The following is a 23,315-nucleotide window of genomic DNA, read 5'->3' on the forward strand; positions in this document are numbered from 1 at the left end:
GGCAAGAATACAACTGCCAGCCTTGGGAAGGATTCCAAAGTTTTAAGTTAGGTGTGAGCTGTATAGGAGTTTCGAGCTGAGACCTTCATTTTCCCACTTAATAACAACACAGGTTCATCTAAGTGACAATATAATTTTGTTTTATTTAATTTTTTTTTAACACACTGCTGGTTAAAACTGCCAGGCAGTAGTTTTCAGAATATTTCCCTCAACCAGACATCCTGGGGGAAAAAGAAACCAACAAAATTTATAAAACAAACAGCTAAATGTACCAAAAAAAAAAATGGGGTGGAGGGAAGAATTAATGCAGAACTCACCCATACCTATTTTGCTTCCCCAGGAAAAGAAATCTTTTGCAAAGCCAATGTCCTATGTGCTTTTTACCCTTTGCCCAAGCTCAATATTAAATGCACACCTACACATGTCCCAATAATAAAAAGAACCACTGCAAAGTATTAAAGACACAAAGTAAAGGACAGCTGCACACACTACCCTGCTTTAGAATTAGGTATTGAGTTTACAGTTGCGAATGACAAACCAGCAGTGAGGACAGATTCCCCCACAACTTAGGCCTGTCACCCGGAAGCAAACATCTAGGCCGCCCCAGGAGGCCAGGTCAATGCCTCCTGAGCAAGCAGGGGCACAAACAGAAAAGAGAAACTTACACAACAGTACAGTAAAGGGTGGGCCCCTCAATCATATGATAGCTGAGACTGCAGCTCTCAACACCTGCATCTGCCTCGTTACTGATAACAAGGATTATCTTCACTTAAGCGCTGATTGTGATAAGATGACCTGACTCCTATTTGCTTAGGAAGTGAATTAAAAAAAAAAGTCTGGCCCTTTCCCTGGGTGAACTCAAAAATCTCTCAAGGCACTCCCCAAAGGCACCCCAATAATTTCCCACACATTTAACCAGGGAATTGTCTCTTGGTTAAAAAAAAAACAGCCCTGGTCAAAAAATGATTTGGAAGCTAAGCACCATTCTTGGATCCCCACTGCAGGCAGGGCTTGAGAATTTGGAGCCTCTGGGCAGCCCAAAGGCATTGGAAAGAGGCTGGCTGCCAATGCGCTCCTTACTGCCACCTTCCTCAGCTATTCAGCTTCCTAGGAAGCAACATTAAGGTGCTAGCAGGCATTATGTGCCGCCAGGGATCACTCCTTAGCTCCTGAAGGAAGACTGCATTCAAGGACCACACACAATTCTCAGACAGACTTCTACAGCCTTGCTGCCTTTGGGACTTTTCAAAAGCAAGGTACAGCTCTGTTCTGGTAACCTGTAGATCTCTAGGATAAACAGTTCTGCACGGTAACAACTCCCAACTCTACCTTTTGCTTTGGGACCAAGGAAGCCCAGCAATATCAGTTTAGACTTTCTGTTTTGCAAGTTCCAACACCCGATCTTTCCGACTTATATCGAACACGTTTTTAGCAAGTCCTGGTCTGTACAATGCAACACACATTTAAGTCCAAGCAGAGCTTTACCTTTGGGATTCGCTGCTGATGAGCCCCTGCCCAACCCCCCAGCCAGAGGCAGCTGCAGACCCTTCCCAAGGCTACTCAAATGGCCCCCTTTCTCCCTCAGGAAATTCAAACTATGATACCTGATCCGTAGGCTTTCTCGTCTGTGTTCGGATGTCTAAGTTGCTGCATTCAAACAGGGCGTCTTTCAACAGCATGTCTCTGACGGGACCTTGGGGACTATAAAGCGACCATTTACTCTCCCTACTGGCTGGGGAGGGGGGATTTGTATTTGTGCAAGTAAAATGTAGATGTAGGTCAAAGAACAAAACAATTCCAGAAAAGGGCAGCCTGATACCCGTGCCCAAATAATGCTACTGCACACGGACTTGTGCTCCAACATCTACTAGGGCATTCATCAGCATAAATGAAGCCAGAACACTGTCCCTTCTCACAGCAGGCAATGGCAGGAACCGTTAGTACCTTTGGGCATCTGGCAGGCAAGAAGTCCCTCTTGTCTATTTATGCTGCCATCTGCTTGAACCCTACACTGCAAACCTAAGATTTCCAGCTTAGGTAGAAGAGCCCAAAGGAAAAAAGCCTCTAAATCAAGATGCCAAGGCAACATAAGCCATTTGACCACCGACCTTCTGAACCAACACACTGTTGGTGTGCAGATCACAGCAGTCTTAATACTCTTACAGCGCCCCAAAGGGGTAGATGTCCCTCACACACAACGAGATGTAATGGCAAGATTCCTCGACTGTTCTATGGCTGATGTTTAGATGTCTGTTGCGGAGGGCAACCCTGCAAGGCTCTTGACAGATTGCCTGGTTTTTGGTCTTCAGACTATGTAAGCATGGAAAGACCAAGCCCTCACACGTGCCCATACTGTTAGTGGCATCTCAGAGCAGGAAGTGAAGTGTAGACGTTGACCTTCGCCACTTTCTGCACGTGTGAAGACCGTGGGGCTCCAGGGGGCCTTCCTCACCCGAAGTGTTTAGAAAAAACAAGTTCTTTAGAGAGAGACTTCTTGACATGCAAAGCCTGCCAACTCACTACCTGAAGAAGCTTATACAGATACAGATTCAGATGTTGACAGTCCTGCAATTCCCTCTAAGAAAGAAGCCACTGGGATGCCTTGTCGGGAAATTAGGCCCATGTTCTCTCCATATATGAAAATAGGGATAAGGCTGCGCTTACTAGTGTGTGACTGGGGTCAAACATTCTTATGAGGATAAAGGCAGTTGTCATTTGTTACACCTCAAGACTCAGAAATGCAGAATTTTAGTTACGTTAAAGACTTTGCTGGGGGTGGAGCTTCCACTCAGTCTACCCATACGTGTCAGAAACAAACCATCTCTCTTTCTTTCTTTAGGTAGGAATTTAGAGCTCTCTGAAATGGAGGAGATAGGGAGTACAATTGTTCAGGAAGATAATCAGTCACTGTTAGCTGCCTCTGCCCCAGCAGGGAAAAGGGAATGGGAATGAGGTTGCAATAGCCCACTTGGTCTTCCTCTATGTTCAATTTGCTTCAGAGTTTGCAGAGGAAACACGCATTCTTACAAATTTACAGTGGGAAATATTAGGGTATGAGAGAGGCAAGGCAACTTATCTGTTCAGATTACTTGCAAAATATAAACCCGCTCCTAAATAAACAGCCACAAGGGCTTTTTGTTTAAAGATTAAGGACTCAAAAAAAAAAAAAAAAAGAACAACAGTATCAAGATAAAAGCAGCCCCTTGCCCTCATGGCTATGTACCTGAGCTCACATAACGTCCACCTGCTTTGAAGAACAGATTATTCTGTCTGGACCTGCAACATCTAAACAGCTTCTGAATCAAATTCTTCCAAATTGAGATTAACAGAATATGGCACTTGGTGAAATTACTTCTGGGTAACGTGTGTGAAACCACGAAGGTGTGCCGCTTCCCTAGCTGTATCTGTTGCCAGGTTTGGCTAGCACATCTCAGCCGTCTCACACAGCCTAAGCCAGAAGTCACTTCACCAACAGCAGCCATGAAAACGGACACTCTTCCATCAAACAAAGTTTAGAGCCATGAGGAGAAAGAGCAAGTGGAAACTTTCAGGTTGAGGACTGCTGCAAATCCCTGCCAGCATTTTCAGCCAAATGGGGTTTATTCCTAAAAAAATGAATACTAAATGCGTGGGGGCATACGTTACTCCCTGTAGTAGAAATATATATAAATAAATAAAATGAAGGAAAGAATAATTTACTTTGGGGCCAAAATGTCCAAAAGGAGGCCAAATCCAGGCAAGATGATTTTCTGGGCCAGGTGGAGAAAGAGAGTAGCGGACTGAGTTTAATGTTTACCAGCAGTATGAAAAGAAAATGGCTGTGTAAAGCAGTCATTTTCCTGTTGACATTGTACCTGGGAGGAAACCAGGCAAGTACCTTAAAATTAAGCACACTGAAACTGGAAAAACAGGACAGGTTGTAGGAAGAAACATGAAACGTTTCACCCTTCTGAGAAGAAAGGTGAAATTTGCTGGTGAAGACTGGCCTCTTCAATCCGGACTACTCTTGCGACTGACAGCAGGATCACCAAAGTTAAGAAAACGTCACCCGCGGTATGATTTGGCACCCTCACATGACACTTTTTAACTACATGAGTGCATGCAAGGGAATTACGGTGGGGGAGAAGATGAAGGCCCAAGGAAGGCCTTAACATCACACCGGGTGGCATCAGCAAGGCGACCAGAGGGGTGGGTGAGGCGTATGGAGGAAGAGCTAGTGGCAGAGCACGGGTGCGGTGGGGGTCCATCACCACGAGCCGAGTATCAACTGAGACTGATTCACAAGTACAGCCATTCGGCAAATGCTCGCTCTGTACGAAAAGGCCACTGAGGAAAACGACTTATACTCTGCCTTGTTTCCCCCAGATTCCACTATATAACTGTAGCAATGGAAAACCAGAAAGCCACATCAGGAGAAAAATGCTCCTTAGATCCCAGTAAGTATTTAGGAAAGATAACAACAGTAGTCACAACAACCTAAGGAGGGAATCTTTCTCTAGGTTGCAGATATTCAGGCAACCCTGTATTTGCTACCTCACCATCTGCATTCCACGGCAGGAAGTACCTTTTAAGATCACTTCAGACTGTGCCCACGAAAAGAACTGAGAAAGGAATGACCAGCAGGATCCCTTCAAGGGGCATGCATCTCTTTCAAGAGTTACCTTGAAACTGAGCCTAAAAGAATTTAACCACCGAAGCAGCTCAAGGACAGGACAGCTTTTGAGATTTCCTTGCCCTGGACTTCTTAAGTGGAAAAAAAAGGAGACATCATCTCAGATTGTGGAAAGTCTCCAGGCACGAGAAAAATTGAAGGCCATCGGGAAAACTGCCTCCTCCTCCCCTGGAGCGCCAGCTTCTACCAGTCAGGTTTTCGCCATGTAATAGGGAGAAGGGTCAAGTCCTAAGAGTGAAAGCACGGCGTGGGGCAGGCGGGGAGAAACCTGGTTAGTTACACAAGTGGGCGAGGGGGAATTCTCCAAGGACAATCCAAGGCTCCCGTCAGAATTGTCACGACCAGGGAAACCACCGGCCTGAAAGTAAAAGCTGCTCAGGACACCTGGCAGAGCAGGTGACCCAGATAACCTGTTCAACCTGTTCCGCAACCAGAAGCATTTTACCAGAGATCAGTCCACAAGGGTGAGTCTCCTCCTTCAGAAGAGAAAAGAAGTACCACGTGTCGAGTTACAAACGTTCCAGCGGACATCTTCCCATCCCCCCCTCCACACCTGCGAATCACTCCGGCAAGGATGTTCAGTGGCCAAGTCTGCTTTTCTTGCAGCCAACCTTTGGATTACGTGCCCTCCCCGTTTCTTCCCCCTCCATCTTGCTCGTCACAGGGTTCACTGCCCAAAACATCCAGGTTCTGCTTCAGGACTTTCTGGACAGGAGAGGCGCCTGCTTGGGGCACCCAGCTGGCCGAGACCCAAAGTTCCGCTGAGGGGGATGCAAACTCTCCCTTTATTGTACCTGCTGCTCCTGAACAAGCCATTATTTTCCTTAAATTATGAGCAATATGGAGAAGCCAGGACAGACTCGGTATCTGGCCCCACTCCTCCTGCAGTGGGCTTGCAGACCACTGTGCCTGCTGTCTTTTTCACAACCTGCAAAGGCAGAATAGGGTTGGAATGAAGACGCCGAAGGCCACTAAGATTGGGAACATGAGGCTGCTGTTGTCCGAGGCATAGGGGTTTGGTGTGCGGGGGCCTGACTGGACCCGGTTCTTATTGGTCTGCTTTTTAGGGCTGGACCCTTCTTCATACTCCTCTTCATCTTCCTCCTCCTCTTTTTTCTCCAAGCCTGGGTGAGGCTGAAGCTTTGGAACATCTGTAGAATGAAGGGAAAGCAATGTCATAGTCTGTACCATGGCATAAAGCTGAGAAATTGTGGGGCGGCAGGAGGAAGGATTTAGTACTATGGAGACACAAGGCCACATTCACCCATTACAATTCAAACTGTGTTTATGATGCTTAGTGCACATATGAAACATTATCAATGCCAGGGTAAAATACAAAGGGTTAGTATTATCAGCCCGTTACAAACCTCCCTTTTTTCCCTGGAGGGAAAGGCTGGGACCAGCCCTAGGTGGTGGAGGCACCTAGCCCCATGCACCCCGTACCGCCCTCCATTTCCTGTGGGCGCCCCCAACAGCCAAGTGGGCTGACACTGGCCAGAGCAGCCTGAGCACCTGCAACCAGCCCCCTTCCCCCGTGACCGCCTCTCCCACCCAGAGAAGAGCAGCCAATCGGGAGTGATGCTCGCAGGTGGCGGCATCCCACCTTCCCTGCTCCAGGAGTTCTCTGGCTTAGCGCGGCTAAACGGCAAGTGGCAGCACACTTGGCTTGACACACCCCTTTGCTAAAGCCTACCGACCGTGTCTCCCGCAGCAGGACTTGCAGGCAGCTGTAAAAACTTAGTAAAAGGAAAACTGCTGCAGGTAGGGTAAGAGGAGCTCCTTTCTGGCCCAATTTCTTTTGAGTTCTGGAAAAACTGAAGGACTGCCATGCCAACTAGCACACGCTGAACTGGATTAGGAGATGAGACAAGCAACTCTTGGCAGCAAGAGAAGAGCCTGCATTTGGGGGCGTGGGTGGGGCATCCTAGCGTTTTTTACTGATCAATTGTACTTGAAACCCCTCAGCAAAATGGTAGCTGGACTCACCAAAAGGTACCTTTCTGATTTCTGAAAGGTGGCCTGGAGAATAAAGGGTCAACTCCACCCCTTCAGCCTGAGGCAGGGCTTAAGACGTTTTCCTGTCTCCTGTGGGAAACCCCTTCCTCGGGTGGCAAAGTCAGCGCTGACTTCAGCCGAGTCTAGTTCAAGGGGTTTGCTGAATAATGCGCTCTAACAAGAGAAAACCTTTCCACTGGCAGGAAGCATGGGCAAAGGGAAGAAGAGCATGTAGCGGTTAGCCAAGAAAAAGTTAATGTTTAAACCCTTAGGAGCTAGAACCATCTCTGACTCTATTTTCTTCCAGCACTGTGGGAATAATTCCTATCTTTTAGTGGCCAGGAAAGCATTAAAAGGTTAAGCCGGCGATGTTATCAAAATGATATTCTCGCTCAACCGTAGCTTGTGCCAGGTTTGCTCTCTAGGGTGGGAAGGGCCTGGGTGGAACTTGCAGCATGCACCCTCTTGTGCTCCGTGGAATTTGGAACCAACCTTGGGCATACAGGAAGGGTTCAGTCTTAGCACTACCTTGTCCCGATGGAGAAGACACAGTTCCCCTAGTTTCCAACCCACCTAACCATGATGAGGTTACCCAAAAGGCTGCTTGAGGATGTTAAGGGTATTTGTTGGATGGGTTGCAGGGAACAATGGTTAGAGCCCTAAGAACTAATGACAAGTCTTATAAGAGGAAACAGTGAATCAACAATGACGACAGAAGGCTGCACAGCTACAGAAGTGCACACGTGAGGATGGCCAGAGAGAGATGCTCTTTGTTATCAAGGTGATGGAGCCCAAGGGGGCTGCCTTGGTATAGTCCAACCGTTACTAGACGCCTCTCCGGTCCTGCCTTCAAGAACCCAGTAGTTCTGTCATCCCTGCAACTGGAGCCATACATCTCTGCACCACTGTTTAAAAGCCTGTCAAGTCAGACGACAGATTTTGGTGGTGGCTCCGGACCTTGAAGCCAAGATGGTTTCTACTGGAGAGCTGCGACTCAGGAGACATTCCCATTCGATTACCAGGCACATAAACATAGCCAACCGGATACTGGCTTTGAGGCAAGAGGTCCAGGCATTTTGGACTCCTCAGTTACCTCCACTGCAGTGGAAAGCCACAGCCTCCTAGGCCAGATTGCCTTGAGCTCTGGTACACCTTACGCACCACTTTGGACAGTGCTAGTATCAATGGGAATGAAAAGAGCGGTACTTCTGGCCATGGCGCCACCAGGGTTTTGAATCCTCCTGAAACTGGAGACAAAACACTTCACTTGTCTATTGCTTACTGTCACAAACAAGCAAACGTGGAGGAATCCCATCTTGCGGAGAATTTGTGAAGGATCTCCAGAGCCAGACCCATTCTTCCTGTGACAACAGCTGACAACGCAGCCAGTTGGCTGTGGTGTTCAATGATACTCTTAAGTATTCGGCTCATATGGAAAGATGTCCACTAGCCTTGTGGCTTCCTTCGCAAGATTCCCTGATCTGGATCCACCGTAACTGTTTACACAGGCTTTCATAATATATTCCATCTGTTCCAGTTGGTGCTGCCCACTCCCCTGGTTTGGTAGTGCCTTCAGAGCCAGCTGTACAGCCCTCAGTCCCCAGTTGGTTGATGAACAATGCCCCCTCATGATAGTTCCATGATTCCAGCACTGCTCCTCCTTCCATTAGACATGTACGATTGGCATTTCCTGTGCCAGGCTGGATGGAAATAGCAAGTGCCTTGCTTGGCACCATTCTATGTAGAGGAATCTGAGGGCAGTCTGGTCCTGGAACAGAATCGGGCCTGTGATACTGAGTCCAGAGCCATGGCTGTCACACCCTGTGATCTTGCCAGTATCATGGGCCTTCACAGTCCTTTGAAACTTAAGGGTGTGCCCCCGAGACAGGTATAGTTTTATTTCCTCTGTGCTGATGATGGTGATTCCCAAGTGCAGGATTTCTCTGAGGGTGTGAACCTGTAGATTTCAGGACACTGTGATCCTAGAGGCACTGAGTTGGGCTGCTCGCTGCTTTCTCTGTTGAGAACAATCCAATAAGCAAATCATCCAGATTACCAACGTGGACACTTTTTGGAACAGTGAATCCTGAGTGTCCCACATGGGACATATCACTTTGAAAAATACCCTGGGTGCTGAAGTCAACAAATCTGAGGAACTTCCAGGGAAAAGGTCTGATCAGGATGTGCAAACAAGCCTCTAAAAGGTTCATCAAGACTAGTAAAATTGATACCATGGCTTTTGCTCTTAATTCTCCATCCTGAAGGCTCAGGGCCTGATAAGAGTTAAGCACTTTTGTTGATTGATCAAGTAACATCGGGAATAAATCAGCATTAAACACTCTCTGATGGGAAAAAGCAGATGGTGTGAAGTCATCCATCATCTAAAAGCTGACCTTCCTCCTGATCCAAACTCCACAAGGAATGGGCTTTAGGTATCTTCCGTGACTCTCTCCTCCGACTCCTGAGGGTACAAGAATTCCTCCTTATCCCTTTGGGTGGTGACAGTTGAAAATACCAAGCTTGAGAGAACGCCCACCTCTCTGCCTCTGACACTGCTGGGATGGATGTCCACCTCCCGTACACATTTATCTTCTCTGCAACTGTTTATGTGTTTCACTCTTCACTTCTTCCCCTTCCTGTGTGAATGTGAAGACGACGACGAGGAAGCACGAAAAGGACAAGATTTGCTTGGTGTGTTTCTGGAAATAGTGGCAGCTTGCTGTCCTCTCTTCCTGCTTGTTCTGGAGCAGCCTCTGCTCTCTATCAGCTGGTTTAGAGTCACACAGAACCCATGGAGACCTGGTCATAGGAAGCTGGCTGGGGTTCCCATGTCCTATCCAAGCAGAACGGACTCAGTGCCCTTTGGGGCCTAACAGGCTGGCTTGCGCCTCCTCTGCTAACCATAACAACAACTTTAGCCCCCCAGTTAGAACTGGCTGCTGCCTTGTTCACTGGTGGAGGATCCTGATCTTCTGCAAGACTAACTGCTGGTGCCAGGGCCTCCTCCACGTGCTCAGCCTCAGCTGGTTCCAGATTTATCCCTCCCTGCTCCAGTCCTCTAAGCACCTACCACCATGTAGACGCTCCACAGTGGCCTCTGATCAGCCTATTGTTTGGCTTGTGTACTATTACGGACTGTCTTCAGTCACACACTATTCTGCTTTTCTTCCTCTTTACTTGGCCCTCAAAACAGAGCTGAGGGGGAAGTTCCTGCTTCTTCCTTAAAGAGCTAAAAATTCCTCCACAAGACAGGAAGAAATTTTAAGCCCTGCCTTCTAACAAGAAGAGGCGGAGTTAACCCTTTTCTCCATCTCTGGTGACTAAGCACAAGGCTAGTTGAGCCAACCAATTTTTTTTAATTTAATAGTGAAATACAAAAAAGCACAGCACCAAAAGGGGGAAAAAAGATAAATAGTGGTTATACAGTGAAGAAAAAACCCTAGATAGATTAAAATAAATTACATGAGACAAAAAAGAGAAAACTAATTAACAGAGAAAGAGGGAAAAAAATCTGTATAGTAACTGTTGGTAGCAATATAAAATTAAAGCAATCCTTAAGTTTATCACTAATATTAGACCATACAGAAACATTACTTCATCTTTCCCTTTTTAGACTTCAGAAACAACAGATTCATACACTGAATCCACTTCTTAAAATCAGGAGTTATTTCCATCTACACGTTATTTTCTCTGCTGTGCCCCAGACTTGACAGAGCTAAAGCTTTTCATGAGGTGACAAATTCCATGTTTTTGCAATTTAGTTTAACATCCCATTAAGTTCCTTAAATTATAATTATTTCTTCCCAAAGTTGTACTGATATAGGTAATGACTTGAAACTAAAATGAGACTACAGCTGGGCAAGACCACATCATGAATGGAAGAACTTCAAATTTCTTCCAATGCTGAGTTCAAAAAATTAAGACCCATCCCTTTTCGAACATTATTTGAGGGATCCTATAAACACAAAGCAGTATTTTCTGATGAATTAAGTTTCCATTTTAAATGTATTATATTTTACATTTCATAACACCTGGACCCACTGATTCCCCAACATTGGATACTCCAGGTCTCCATTCCACAATTTAAAAAATCTTTCATCTTACTTTTCAGTTCCTTATAAAATTTGGCCAACCCAGATTTGTGACCATTAGCAGCCCTGGAACACAACGACTAGGGAGAAACATTGCGTGACCCAGAGCTGTCCTTCGGCCCCGCCTAAGACAGAGAAAGGATCCCTCGTCATTTGCCTGGGTGCTCAGAGGAGGAACGTGAGGACAATGCTAACAAAGGAACACTCACCATCCACTGTTCCCGCGAGGATGTACAGTGCACAGATTTTTGGGTTATCATAGTACCCCTGTGGAAAGCAAGAGAGATTAACTTCTTTCTTGACCATCAGATTCTTTGGAAGAGCCCACCTTCAGAAACTGTTTAATAGAGTCGGGGCTGCACAAGAGGGCCTTATGGCAGCTCTGTAGGGCAGTTCAGAGGTCAGGCTCTGCGGGGTCTTTGCCAGCCTGCACTACAGCCCACTGGAAGAAATGGTGCTGTGCTGATGGGCAGGACCCGATACCAGCCCTGCAATTAATCCACCGCTAATCCCTGCAGAGGCCAAGTATCTCCTAGACTTTTCTAAGCACAGAAGTTCATCTACGTCAACTGCCCTCCCAGGCTTTCCTCAGGCCAAGCCCAAAACTCCATTACATGCAAACATTTTACATTCCACTGAGTGAGATTCAGACTGGATGCACTTCAGGTACCCCATCAGTTCCAAAAAAATTCTATGCATTCAAGCAAATCCCAATGTTCTTTAAAAGAGCTGTACTCTGCTTTTCAACTGGATGATCATCAAGGAAGCTTACAATATGCCATGACACGCATGTTTGCATGCTCATGTACATTTATGTACACAACCCTGGAGACCATAATCTCTTGGCCATCTGCAGGAATAAAGTTTGCTTTATTTATTTATTATTATATTAGGACCTCACATTATTTGATTATCCACTCAGGAGAGGGAAGATATTTCAAACTCTAAATATGAATTGGAAAATTCACAGACGCCACATTCAGTCTGCAGAATGAGGTTTGAATTTTTTTTAAAACTGCGTATTAATGGTCTGAAACATCACAGACCTGAAAGAGCAGGGAAGCAAGATGATTAGCCAACAGCAAAACATGTATCATTAAGACACACATATCCTGAGAGGTGCTTGTTGATGCAGAGCCTCTGCAAGATCTTGGCATGAAAGCAGCAGCACTGCAGGAGCAACATTCTGCCCTTCCCTAAAAGGGACGAACAGCAGCTCACGGCTGAAGAAAAGTCGGTACCTCTTTCCTGCTCTAACGGCCCCTTACGCTTGAGATAAAACTTGCTTCTACATGAAATAGACATGGGTTCTTCAGGCTCCTCTGCCTGCACAGGACAGTGACATGGCCCTTCTTCTGAAGGGGAAAAGGTGCTTAGCAAATTTGTCTTATAGCTGCTCGCATACCTCTGCAATGGAAAGAGGGGGAGCCCATGCAGGTTTTTTACCTTGACAAACTCAATGTTAAGCTTCCCTGTGAATGTCGAAACCTCTCCCTGGACACTCAGCTTCCCCTTCTTGATGCTGATGGGAATAATCTCATCATGGGCTGTGCTGTGTCCAACTCTGTCAAAGATGTCCAAGTCCTTCACCACCACATGGCCATTCAGACGCACGTCAAAAACCTGAGACAAAAAAAAAAAAAAAAAAGACGACTTTATTTATTTATTTATTAAATTTCGCCACTGCCCATCTTCCCCCAAAGGGGGACGCTGGGTGGTTTACAACAAAGATAAAAGCATTAAAATACCATAAATATAAATATAATATTGAACATAAATAGAGTATAAAATCCAGATGACAATGATAGTTGGAATATCACTCACATATATCTAAAGGGCCATTTTAGAGTGCTAACCATCTCCAGGGGTATTACTTCAGTTGTTTTTGGAAGGCAAGAGATGGAATCTGCCATTTCTGGGGAAAGCTTGTTCCACAGGGCGGGTGCCACAGCAGAGAAGGCCCACCTCCTGGACCCCGCCAGATGGAATTCACTTACTGACGGGGTACGCAACATGACCTCGGGTGCAACGGGTTGATGTCATGGGGATGAGACGGTCCCTCGGGTACCCTGGCCCCATGCCATGAAGGGCTTTAAAGGCGATAACCAACACCTTGAATTGCACCCGGAAGCAGACTGGTACCCAATGCAGCTCGTGAAGCAATGGTGTCACTTGTGCCGATCTAGGGGCATCAAGAATTGCCCACGCAGCCCCATTCTGGACCAGCTGTAGCTTCCGGATACTCTTCAAGGGTAGCCCCACGTAGAGTGCATTGCAGTAGTCTATACGGGAGATGACTAGGGCATGAGTGACTGACCGGAGGGCCTCTTGATCCAGGAAAGGGCATAACTGGCGCACAACACAAAGTTGAGCAAAGGCCCTCCTGGCTACAGCTGCCACCTGCTCTTCGAGAATTGCTAGCAGCACACAGAAAAGTAGGCCTTGGCACAGCACAGGCAAGGGTTCAAGCTACTTAAAACTCTCCTCATGAAAAATGGAATGGCCACCCTTCTGTACTCCTTGGTGAGGAATCCTGCGTAACTCAGACCACTGTGTGTTATGCTTCAGTAAATGTTGAGCCAAGAGAAATACTACTTTATTTATTCTGTGCCTCATCTTGAGGGGGTGCCAACATCTGGAGGTGTTATTTAGACAGAATGGCATACTCAACCACCGGCAAAATAAGACAAATACCTTTATGCAAAAAAAAAGTCAGAAGTAAAGTTTATGGCCCAGTCTGTACACCCTCCAGAGCCCAGAAGCACACCCCTCCAAAGTTCAGGGGCAAATAAGCCGTACGCTGGAAACGTCAAGGAGAACTCCCCAACCCAGGCCTCTCGGAAGCCGCTCTTCAGCTCCACCAACCTTCAGCGGATGCTTGTGTTCACTCACAAAAAAGGTGAACCGTTGCTAGGAATCACTTGAATTGTCCGGACGTTTTTTTACCTTCTGCTGGGATTGCGCAAAATAGACCTCAGCGAACTTCAGTACGAGGACATAGTCGCCCTCTTCCTTGACAGGGACCTCATAGCCAAATGTTTCCTCATTGTAGCGTTCCGTTTGGTAGAGAATCTGATCCTCAGGGTTGGATCGCAAGATCGGCAACTTCATGCCATAGTCAGAAGCTGCAGTCCAACAAACAAACAAATAAAATGGGAACATTCCCTAAGCATTCTGCAGTTTACCTTTGCCCGTGTGAATGTTGCCCCAAAGTTCCTCCCCCACACTGACGCGTTTAGCTTCCCCTCCCCTCCCCTCCCCTCCTCCTTCTCCCAAACTTTAAGGAAAGAACTCCCTGATCAAACGGCACACGGAGAGCCCACAGATACACATGGCTGACTTGAGCCGCATCTGCAGGCTCAGACCAAGGCAGTCACGAGGTAACCCAAGGATTCCGCCATGACGTTTGGCTCACGTTGGCCCAGAATCTACTGGCCTATTTCCCAGCGATACGGGGCGGATCAGCGAGGGCCTCCTACTCTCAGTAGCTTAACATAAACAGAGGAGCATTTTCTTCCCTCCTAAATTAGGCTACTGAATCAAGAACTCTTTGCCAAAACCAGAAGGTGATTGGTGGGTGAATGAACTTCAAACTCTGGTGCCGAAAACCAAGTCCTGAGCTGAATACACGTTCGGCTGCATCTCTCCCAGTGAATCTATGTCCACTTTTGTGAGCTGCCACTTTGTCCCAGTTGGTGGATCTCAGGACTGCAGCCAATAAGTGAAAAGATCCCGGGAGGTTCAAGTCTGCCCAGTATTGGGATCTTCTCTGGAGGCAACTTGTTGAGGGATACAGCTGTGCTCCTCTCAGCAATGCAAGCTTTTTCCGTTACATCTTCCTGTTTACCAAACTAAGATCTTGAATTAGTGGTATATTAATAGCCGACTGTACATTTCCAAGCCACTTTGATACTATAAAACAAATTCTCTTCATTTGGTTATTTTCATTTTAAGTGTTTATGGTATGTTGTCTTATGATTTATACATTTTATGGTTTAAAATTCTAAGATATGAACTTCTCCGAGTTCTTTGACAGGTGGATGGAACAGACCTGCAACGAATACATACCATTTTACACAACTGATTTCTGCTGTGTTCCAGAAGTAGCTCTCCTCCCTCTTTTTTTCTGGATGTGGGAGGGAGGAGAAAGGAGTCACAAAATAACAAGAGGAACTTCAGCCACCCATAGCCCAGAAAAAATTGCTTGAGGAAATGCTATTAGACAGCCTACGGCAGCGTTTCTCAGCCTTAGCCGTTTTATGGTGCGTGGAATTCAACTCCCAGAATACCCCAGCCAGCGTTGGGCTGAAGTCCACGCATCGTAAAACGGCTAAGGCTGAGAAACACTGGCCTAAAGGTTATGACTTTATGACAAAATGCCTGACCACAGCCTTATTACAGCCAAGCAGAAGCCTTCAATTAGCTATTTTTGACATAAAAATCCTTGTAATTCCCATGAGAAATGTTCAGTACATTCAGGATCTCCTTTCCGTCGACTTCTGTTAATGGCAAATCCTTCCGTGTATGCCCCCATTTGGGATGTTAACCCTCCTCCCAGAAAAAGCCCAGGGCAAAGTCACAACAAAATCACCTCTTCTTAGAGGAGGCTTTAAGCCAGGGTTGTCTCAACCTTGGGAACTTTAAGGTGTGTGGACCTGGGTGGCTGGGGAATTCTGGGAGTTGAAGTCCACCCACCTGAAAGGGCCAAGGCTGAGATACGCTGCTCGAAGCAAATGGTGAGTTCCACTGTGTGAACCCTTTAGCATGTACCTTTCAGAAATGGGACTCTTCCTTTCAGTGTGAGTACAGTGGAGTTTCCTTCCATTTTCAATTTTTGAAAAAGCCACCCAAACCCAAAGTGGTTCAGCTATTCCGAGTTCAGGAACACAGCAAGGGTTTCTTTGCCAGGAAGAGCTAGCTGAAAAGGGAACCTGAGAATCACGAGCCCCAAGCCAACCAGAAGCCCCATGTTAAATGCCTCCTCAAAGCAGCCCCAGAGAAGGGGCGTCCAGGGGAAACCCTCCTGTCCTCCGCGAACCCCAGCGTGCCCTCGGCCCTCCTGCTCCTTACAAGCAACAAGGCAAGGAGTGAAGGGCAGCAGAAGCTCCACCAAGGGGGTGCACAGAACTTTTTCTCCCTCTTTCAGAAGCCACGTGGATTATTTCTGAGACTACAAGGGAGAAAGAACACAGAGCCGTTCCCTACAATTACAGGGTCAGGAGAAAACAGCAGTGACCACCTTGCTCAATGAGGAGCTCAGGGTGAGGCAGATGCTCCTCAAAACGGGCACCCAGTCGTGGAGCTGTGCAGAACTTCACAGCACAGCACAGCACAGCACAGCCTGTGGCCCAGATCCCTTCCCACTGACATACCATTTTGGAACCAATCTATTGATGGGCCTGATAGTTTACCTTCTGAAGGGCTGAGCTCAGAACCAATCAAAGCAGCAGCAAATGACGCTTATCCCACGCAGACTCCCCTAAGACAGCCTTCCCCAACACGCTGCTGTCCACACATCGTCCAATGCATTTATGTTCCTCTCAAAATACTACGGTGGTCGGAAGGGAGCTGGACTGCAACCTGTGCTGTGTTGTATTTGACCATGCAGGCGTCTGAAATTATATATGGCTAGATCGTGGGGGTGTCGCTTGGAGGGGCACGTGCTTCAATTTACCTGCAGAACTTGGATATACTTGTTTAGGGCAAAGTGTGCTATCCAGCTTGAAAGATATTCAGGTTCAGGGGAAGAAAACTTCGCTCCCCGTCATCCCAGCAGAGAAGCCATTCAGGACGGAAGTCAGTGCACACTCGCCCTGGTTCTGGCTTCATCTACCGAAGACGAGCAACACAATCTCAGACTGCAATGGGTGTGGAAACTGCTGATAAGAGTCTTTATTTTATGTATGGCTACAGTACTTTCATGTCATTACAACATCACTGAATAACAGATCATTCCCGATTAACCAGGAAGCAGATCTCTTTTTTGATATAACTATTGGCTAAAGCCACACTCCTTTCTCACACATATAAGAGAGGGCCTCTTCAGAAACAATGCTGCTTTTATGACACATGGGTATGTCATCCAAAAGCAACAGCCAGTTTATATTTAAGCATCAATTACTAGAAGATTGACAGCGTTAGTTCAAGTCCATGTACTCATCACTGATAATTCACTCCCTAACAGCAAAGTGCAGCAAACTCTATTAACGAACAAGCTGCAAAACTAGATCTGAACAGTAGAATGAATTTCATTCATCAAATTTTGCCACCGCCCATCTCCCCCCATAATGAGTCGGGAGTTAGGCTTAAGACCCTGCCTGAATCTTCCTTGGGCCAAAAATTCCCAACAGCAGGCTGCAGATTAAAATAAATTGTGTTGCAAGCTTAAAGTCCCCAGTAAGAGAAATTGTTATTCTATTCGTTTGGTGGATTCAGTGCTACGATCCTGAGGAGGTTGCTTCTGCCCAGCTTTTGCAATGAGAGCAACTGCATTACTCTCAGAGCAGGTTCTCAGCAGACTGGCTCACCCTCAGAAAAACTTGCCTGGAAGCTCCTGCAAAGAAACGAGTCTAGGATAATCTGGGAGTAGGGAATCCTTCCTGCTTTGACTCCCATCTGCAAGTCTGAATGCCTACATTTCTATAGTCTGGGAAAACACCCAGTCCCCAACAATACAGAAAGATATCCAAGCAGGGATGGAATCTAACAGAGGAGGAGTAAATCAATACACAATAATAAAAACTACCTGCACAGCTGAAGAGGACGTCATATTCTCCATCATCCAATAGTTTACAGCCAACATATTTTTTAAAAAAAAAACACCTCATAATACCATAAAGATTCTGGCACCACAGTCCAAACAGGACACTGACAAACCGGAGGGCGTCCAGACGACAGCTATCAATGTGGAGAAGGCTCCGGAAACCAAATCTGACCAAGACTGGATGAAGGGAGTGGGCGTGCGTGTTCCGCGTGCGAAGAGAAGGCCAGGGAGAGGCGGGGTAGTGCTCTTCAGAGATCTAAGACCAGATCCAAGAGGCTGAAACTACAGGTTAGGTATGATGGTAAAAGCTGCAAGAGAGGTGCCTCTGAAGTGGTGTTGAAACCAAGGGTGGACAGCCATCTGTCCCAAATGCTGCAGCAGATCCTGCACCAAGCAGGGACTTAAGCTAGAGGACCTCGGGGATCCCTTCTAACTCTATGATTCTAGGGAGGAAGTTAGAAAAGGAAGGATTAAAGAGGAAGATGCAAAGAATTAGCTCAGAAGAGAAAACACATCCTTGTGTTCAGAACTCAAGATAATTTAATCCAGGGAAAATGAATATGGGAAATATTCATGAATGTGAAATAGATATACTCATCAGGTGGTCAGGTTACAACTCAATAAAGCCTCTCCCTCTCTCAACTAGGGGGTGCTCTGGAACAGTTTGAGAAGACTTTTAATTTATAGTTTAAATATGTTTTACTGTAAAATAATATAATATATAGGGGAAAGGGGGATTAAACTAACCCTACCTCAGCACCAAGCCTGAGTATTTTGAGGGATTTTAATTTTGAATCCAATGCAAAATGCCCACAACAAGCCTATACTCAGAGTATGTGCATAGCTCGAGCCTCCGGTCTGGATCTTTGCCTGGGCTTCCTCTCCCAAAAAGCTCAGCAAAAAAGCCTTGGCAAAGGACAGCGGTTAATACCGTCTCCAACTCAGGAGCATCTGAGAGAGAAATGGAGCTGCAAAGCGTTGTTGACAGGCCCGCCTGGCCCCAGAGCCATCTCTTTATTGGGGCAAAGGGACGGCCCTGTCACAAGCAGCCCTCCCACCTGGCTGCATCTCAGAAACGTGAGACTCCCTGGGCCCACCACTGGCCCGAATGCGGCCCATTCCTCAGTTGCTCCTCCTTGCAAGCAGACTTTCCATCCAGGGGCACTTTGCACAGTCATGACACAACAGCACCGAAGAGTCGCCATTCTTCCCCCAATTTTACTTTGTCTCTTTTACTGCTCCAAATTACGAACCAGGAAAAAGTAGCATATAAACACAGGGAACAAAGCAACAAAGTTCCCTTTACCCACAGCTAGCCTTACTCCCAGGTGAGGCAGGGAGTGGGAAGCAGACCCAGGGCCTGCACGGAGCTGCAGCAGCCGGCTGGGAAAAAGGCCGCATTCACTGGCTTCCTGGGAAGAGGCATTTGGGACGTATCCTCGTACAGTACACAGCCAGGTCTTCTCCCACAGTCTCCCTTGCAAAAGCCAAACTCGAGGGTTTGACTCGATATGACGACGAGACACAGACTGCACGTGTGCATAAACCCAACAGCCTGTAGCCACAAGACAAAAGAATATTGCAGCAAGCCTGAGGCTGAAATACTTTTTATAGACTTGTGGCAAGTCCAGATTTTGCAAGCCAAAGTTTCTCAACCTGGTAACTTCCAGATGTGTGGGCTCCTTAAATTACAATTAACATAGAGAAGAGAATTTAAACACTTGCATGAGAACTGAACTTCTGAAGAATCTTTCTTTTGACATCAGAGAGCAATTTGACGATATGAATGCAATACAGAAAGTGAGTAAAGTGGAGATTCAGTGTAATATGTCTCGCATATTGATTTTCAATGAGAAATCTGGGTTTTGCTTAGTATAATTAAGCCTGATGATAGTTCAATTACACAGTCAGAAGACATCTGTAGCATGATCACAAGGGCAAGCTCAGAGAATCAAAACTTTAAAGGAGCCCTAAGACCACCAAGTCCAACTCCCCGTTCAGTGCAGGAATCCAAATTAACGCACCCCAAAAGACCAACTTTTATTTCAACACATCCAGTGAAAGAAAGACCACCACCTTTCTCGGACTTAATTTCACTGTCAAACGGCTCTTACTCTTGAGAAATTTCTTCTAACATTCACAATCTGTCTTCCTACCATTTAAATCCATTATTTCATGTCCCGCATTCTGCAAAGAAAGGGAACAAGATTTTGACCTTCCTCCACATGACGTGGTTTCAGGTACTTGAAGAGGGTTATCAGCTCCACCCTCAGTCTTCCCTTCTCAATGTTACTCCTTCCAAATTCCTTCAATCTCTCATCATAGGAATTATTCTGTTATTTTCAGATTATTCCTCCAATGTACCAAGATGGTTCTGAATTTTGTTTTTACCTTTTAGTACATTAACTATCCTACTTACTTCTCTGTCAACTGCAAATCTGTTAAGCATTTGTCTTATCCATGCAAATAGTTAATAAACTTGTAGTTTTTAAAAGCTACAGGGCCCAGGGCTAAAACTTCTGACATTTCATTCAATACCGCTAGAAGCAGGAGCTTATACAGCAAAATCACATTCCATATGTGTAAACACCCCCAGAAGACAATAGGCATGACTGAAGATGACAGCCGGTTTGGTCCAGTGGTGAAGGTGCTGGGCTAGAAACCAGGAGACCGAGAGTTCCAGTCCCGCCTGAGGCCTGAAAGCCGGCTGGGTGACCTTGGGCCAGTTGCTCTCTCTCAGCCCAACTCACCTCACAGGGTTGCCGTTGTGGGGAAAATAGGAGGAGGAAGGAGTATTAGGGATGTTTGCCACCTTGAGTTATTTATTAAAAAAAATAAAATAAAGGCAGGATATAAAATAAATTATTAATCTGTTCTGCAAAACCCACAGTCTACTAAGGTTTTACTCATCATGCCCCCTGGCCCATCAGTGAAAGTACTACTGGAAATGTGCAAGCAGGAACTGCAGCACTGTGTCAAAGTACTGTGTCCTTCCAGTACAACCCTCTAGAATTCTGTCATTCTACCTAGAATAGGCAAGCCGCTTAACAGTTAACAGGCCTAGAAATGAGCATTGTGAAGAAGCTGAGAGAGTTCAGATGAACTGAGGAAGAGAACAGTTGGAGCCGCTGGAGGACAAAGTGATGAAAATGTCAAGCAACTGTGCTCAAAATCTTCTACTCTCCACCAGCCCAAGGAGTCTGGGAGATCAAAAAAACAGCACAGTGCAGAAGAAAAAAAGCAAGCAATGTAGAAAGAGCAAGCAACAGAAATTATTGCAGCATTTTATAAGAAAGAAGTTAGAAAAGAAGCAGCTTCTGGTTCACTGAAACCACAAACAGCTCCTTAAAAAAAGCACCTGGAATTGCTGTGGTTGTTTGTTTGAGCAGAAACCACAGCTACCTCCACCAGTCCCACACACTGGACAGGCTGTCCCCACCCCAATCACATACCGATCAAGAGGAGAACAGAGCATAGGCTCAGGTTCAAGATCCCCACATTTGCAGTTTAACGGTCATAAGAGGAAAGAAGATTATAACGGCTTGCCAAAAGAACCCAGAGAGTGACCGAAGCAACAAAATCCAGCCACAACAAGCCAATACGGGGAGAGAGACAGATAGATAGGACGAGGGGGAGGGACTGTAAAAATCAAGGTGCTGGGAAATGGTGAAAAAAAGAGAAGCCGATCAGCAAGGGATGCTCAGCAGGGGATGCTCGGAGGAAAGAGAACGGGCCTCTGCAGTGAGGGGAGGGGAAGCCCAGCAAGGTCAGAGCAGCTGGGCTACCCTTCACCCATCCTCACCTTCCCTTCTGCGTCCCAGGGAGAAGCAAAGAAGAGTGTTTCACTGCTTAAAGTTCTGCCTGCATGCAGGGGATGCGCTGGAACTCACATCAAGGCAGCAAGGCAGAAGTGTCATCTGAGAATAGCCCCAGAGTTTCCCGGAGCTTGGTGCTGGGTGAGAAGCAGCAGAGGCAGGGATACGAATGACAGAATCAGCGAAAGGGAGGAGGAGGACTGGGATCTATGCTATGCAGAGGAGTTGTGGTCCGACACACCTGGAAGCCCCAAAGCCGGACACGGTTGTTCTGGTAATGAGATCTGCATCACTCCTGGCTAACAGCAACTACAGAGTGCCTTGGACCATGCTAAGCATCTGTGCCATCAATGCTCTTTCAACCTCTTTCACACCAACACTTATTAGCATCAATAGCCTCATCTGCAGCGGGGTGAGGGGCTAGCCCTGTACTAAGAGGCTTCTACCCCGTAGCATTTCCTTGGAAGTGTGCCCACCGAAAACTGAGCTTTAATTCTGAGAGAGCAGTCTCTGGATGCGAGCGCAGAGCCAGGTGTCCACGGGTGTGGCGGAATGGGAATGGTGGGCTTTCCAGGTTAATTCCTGGGCTACAGCTCAAGCTGTAATAACGGCCGTTGGGCCACAATAACGCAGACCATGCCTTCGCTCTGCTACCCAGGCTTACACCGTTACTGACAGCGGGGAAGCTGCTCCCCAGTGCGGTGCTTCTGATCCAGGCTGGCAGACAAAGTCCTCACCGCTGACCAGCAACGCTCTTAAGTCCAGAGCTTGACCTTCCTCCCAGCGCTACGGGAAAACGAGACTCGCGGGAGCACCGACTTCCCTGCCCTGACAGGCGTCCAAAGGCCTCCCAGTTCAACACCCTCTTTTCTAAAAGCAGTCCTGAACGCCTCTGGAAGCCGATGCCAGGCGGGCAGCCACCCCGCTCGTCTGCATCACCGACACCCAGATAGGCTGCCCCTGCACGGGGCAGGTCCACCGCAGCTGTACGGCGGGGCCAGCGTCACCGGCAGCCACCCCGTCCCGCGAACGCCCCGGTCTCCTCGCCCAGCCCGGCCCGGCCCGGCCCGGCCCAGCCCGGCCGCCTCCCTGGGACGCCGCAGCGGCCCGCCTCGCCTTCGCCCCACGCAGCCCGAACCGAAGCGGCCCCCGCCCCGCCGCCCTCGGAGACGCGGGCCCCCCGGCCGGGGAGGCGGGCGCGGCGCCGGCGAGCTCACCTCGTCCCACCCGCCCCTCGAGGGGGTCCCTCCGGAAGTGGATGCCGTGGACGTCCACATGGGCCTCCCCGCCCGCGTTCACGGCCCAGATCACGTTCTCGGCCAGGCTGGCTCCGGCCACGCTGCGAGGCGGCGGCTGCAGCAGCAGCAGCAGCAGCGCCGCGGCCAAGAGCGAGGCGGCGCGGAGCTGCGGCCCCCCGGCCGCGGCCACCATCTCCGGCTCCTTCCGCGCTGGCGCCTCAGCTCGGCAACGGCTCCGCCCCGCCGCCGCCGCCGCCGCCGCCGCGGTTGCCGTTGCCGCTGCCCCTCTCGCACATGCCTCCCACCGCCTCAGCCGCAAGGGGGCATCCAAGCGTGCTGGCCGTGCCGGCTAGCCTGACGCCGGCCAATCGCCGCGCGGCGTCGCGCGGCCTCGTTGGCTGCTGGAATCCCGCGATTTGCATATCGGCACGACCGCCGGCCCATAGGTGCGCGGCGTGGGGCTGGCAGCAAGGTACGTTGAGAGCGCAAGCGGGCGAAGCCGATTGGAAGACTCTCTCGCCCATTGGCGACGCTTCCCGCCTTCCTGGGGACGGAGTGAGGCGGTGGCCCGTTCCACGGCGATCTGACGGGGGCGCGGGAATTCGCTTCTCTCAGGAAGCCTCTGCTTCCCGTGCTTATTAAGCCACAGAGAGAGGAGAAAAGGAGGAACCGCGATGTCTCTGTTTCCCCGGCAACTGTTTCCCTACACCGATACCCCGATGTAGTGGTACAGCCCAAAGC

General features: G+C 47.9%; 1 protein-coding gene across 1 annotated transcript; it reads right to left on the minus strand.

Annotated features, from left to right (window-relative positions):
* Positions 1-123: 123 nt before the first annotated feature.
* Positions 124-22,856, minus strand: MLEC (malectin). The gene is made up of 5 exons (XM_063315627.1): positions 22,554-22,856; positions 13,705-13,883; positions 12,205-12,381; positions 10,968-11,025; positions 124-5,823 (listed from the first exon to the last, which is right to left on the minus strand). Exons 1-5 carry the CDS (start codon positions 22,765-22,767, stop codon positions 5,594-5,596), a joined length of 858 nt encoding a protein of 285 aa, XP_063171697.1. The 5' UTR covers positions 22,768-22,856; the 3' UTR covers positions 124-5,593.
* Between the last annotated feature and the right edge of the window lie 459 nt (positions 22,857-23,315).

This window comes from Candoia aspera, chromosome 15 (genome assembly GCF_035149785.1).
Source record: "Candoia aspera isolate rCanAsp1 chromosome 15, rCanAsp1.hap2, whole genome shotgun sequence".
NCBI lineage: Eukaryota > Metazoa > Chordata > Lepidosauria > Squamata > Boidae > Candoia > Candoia aspera.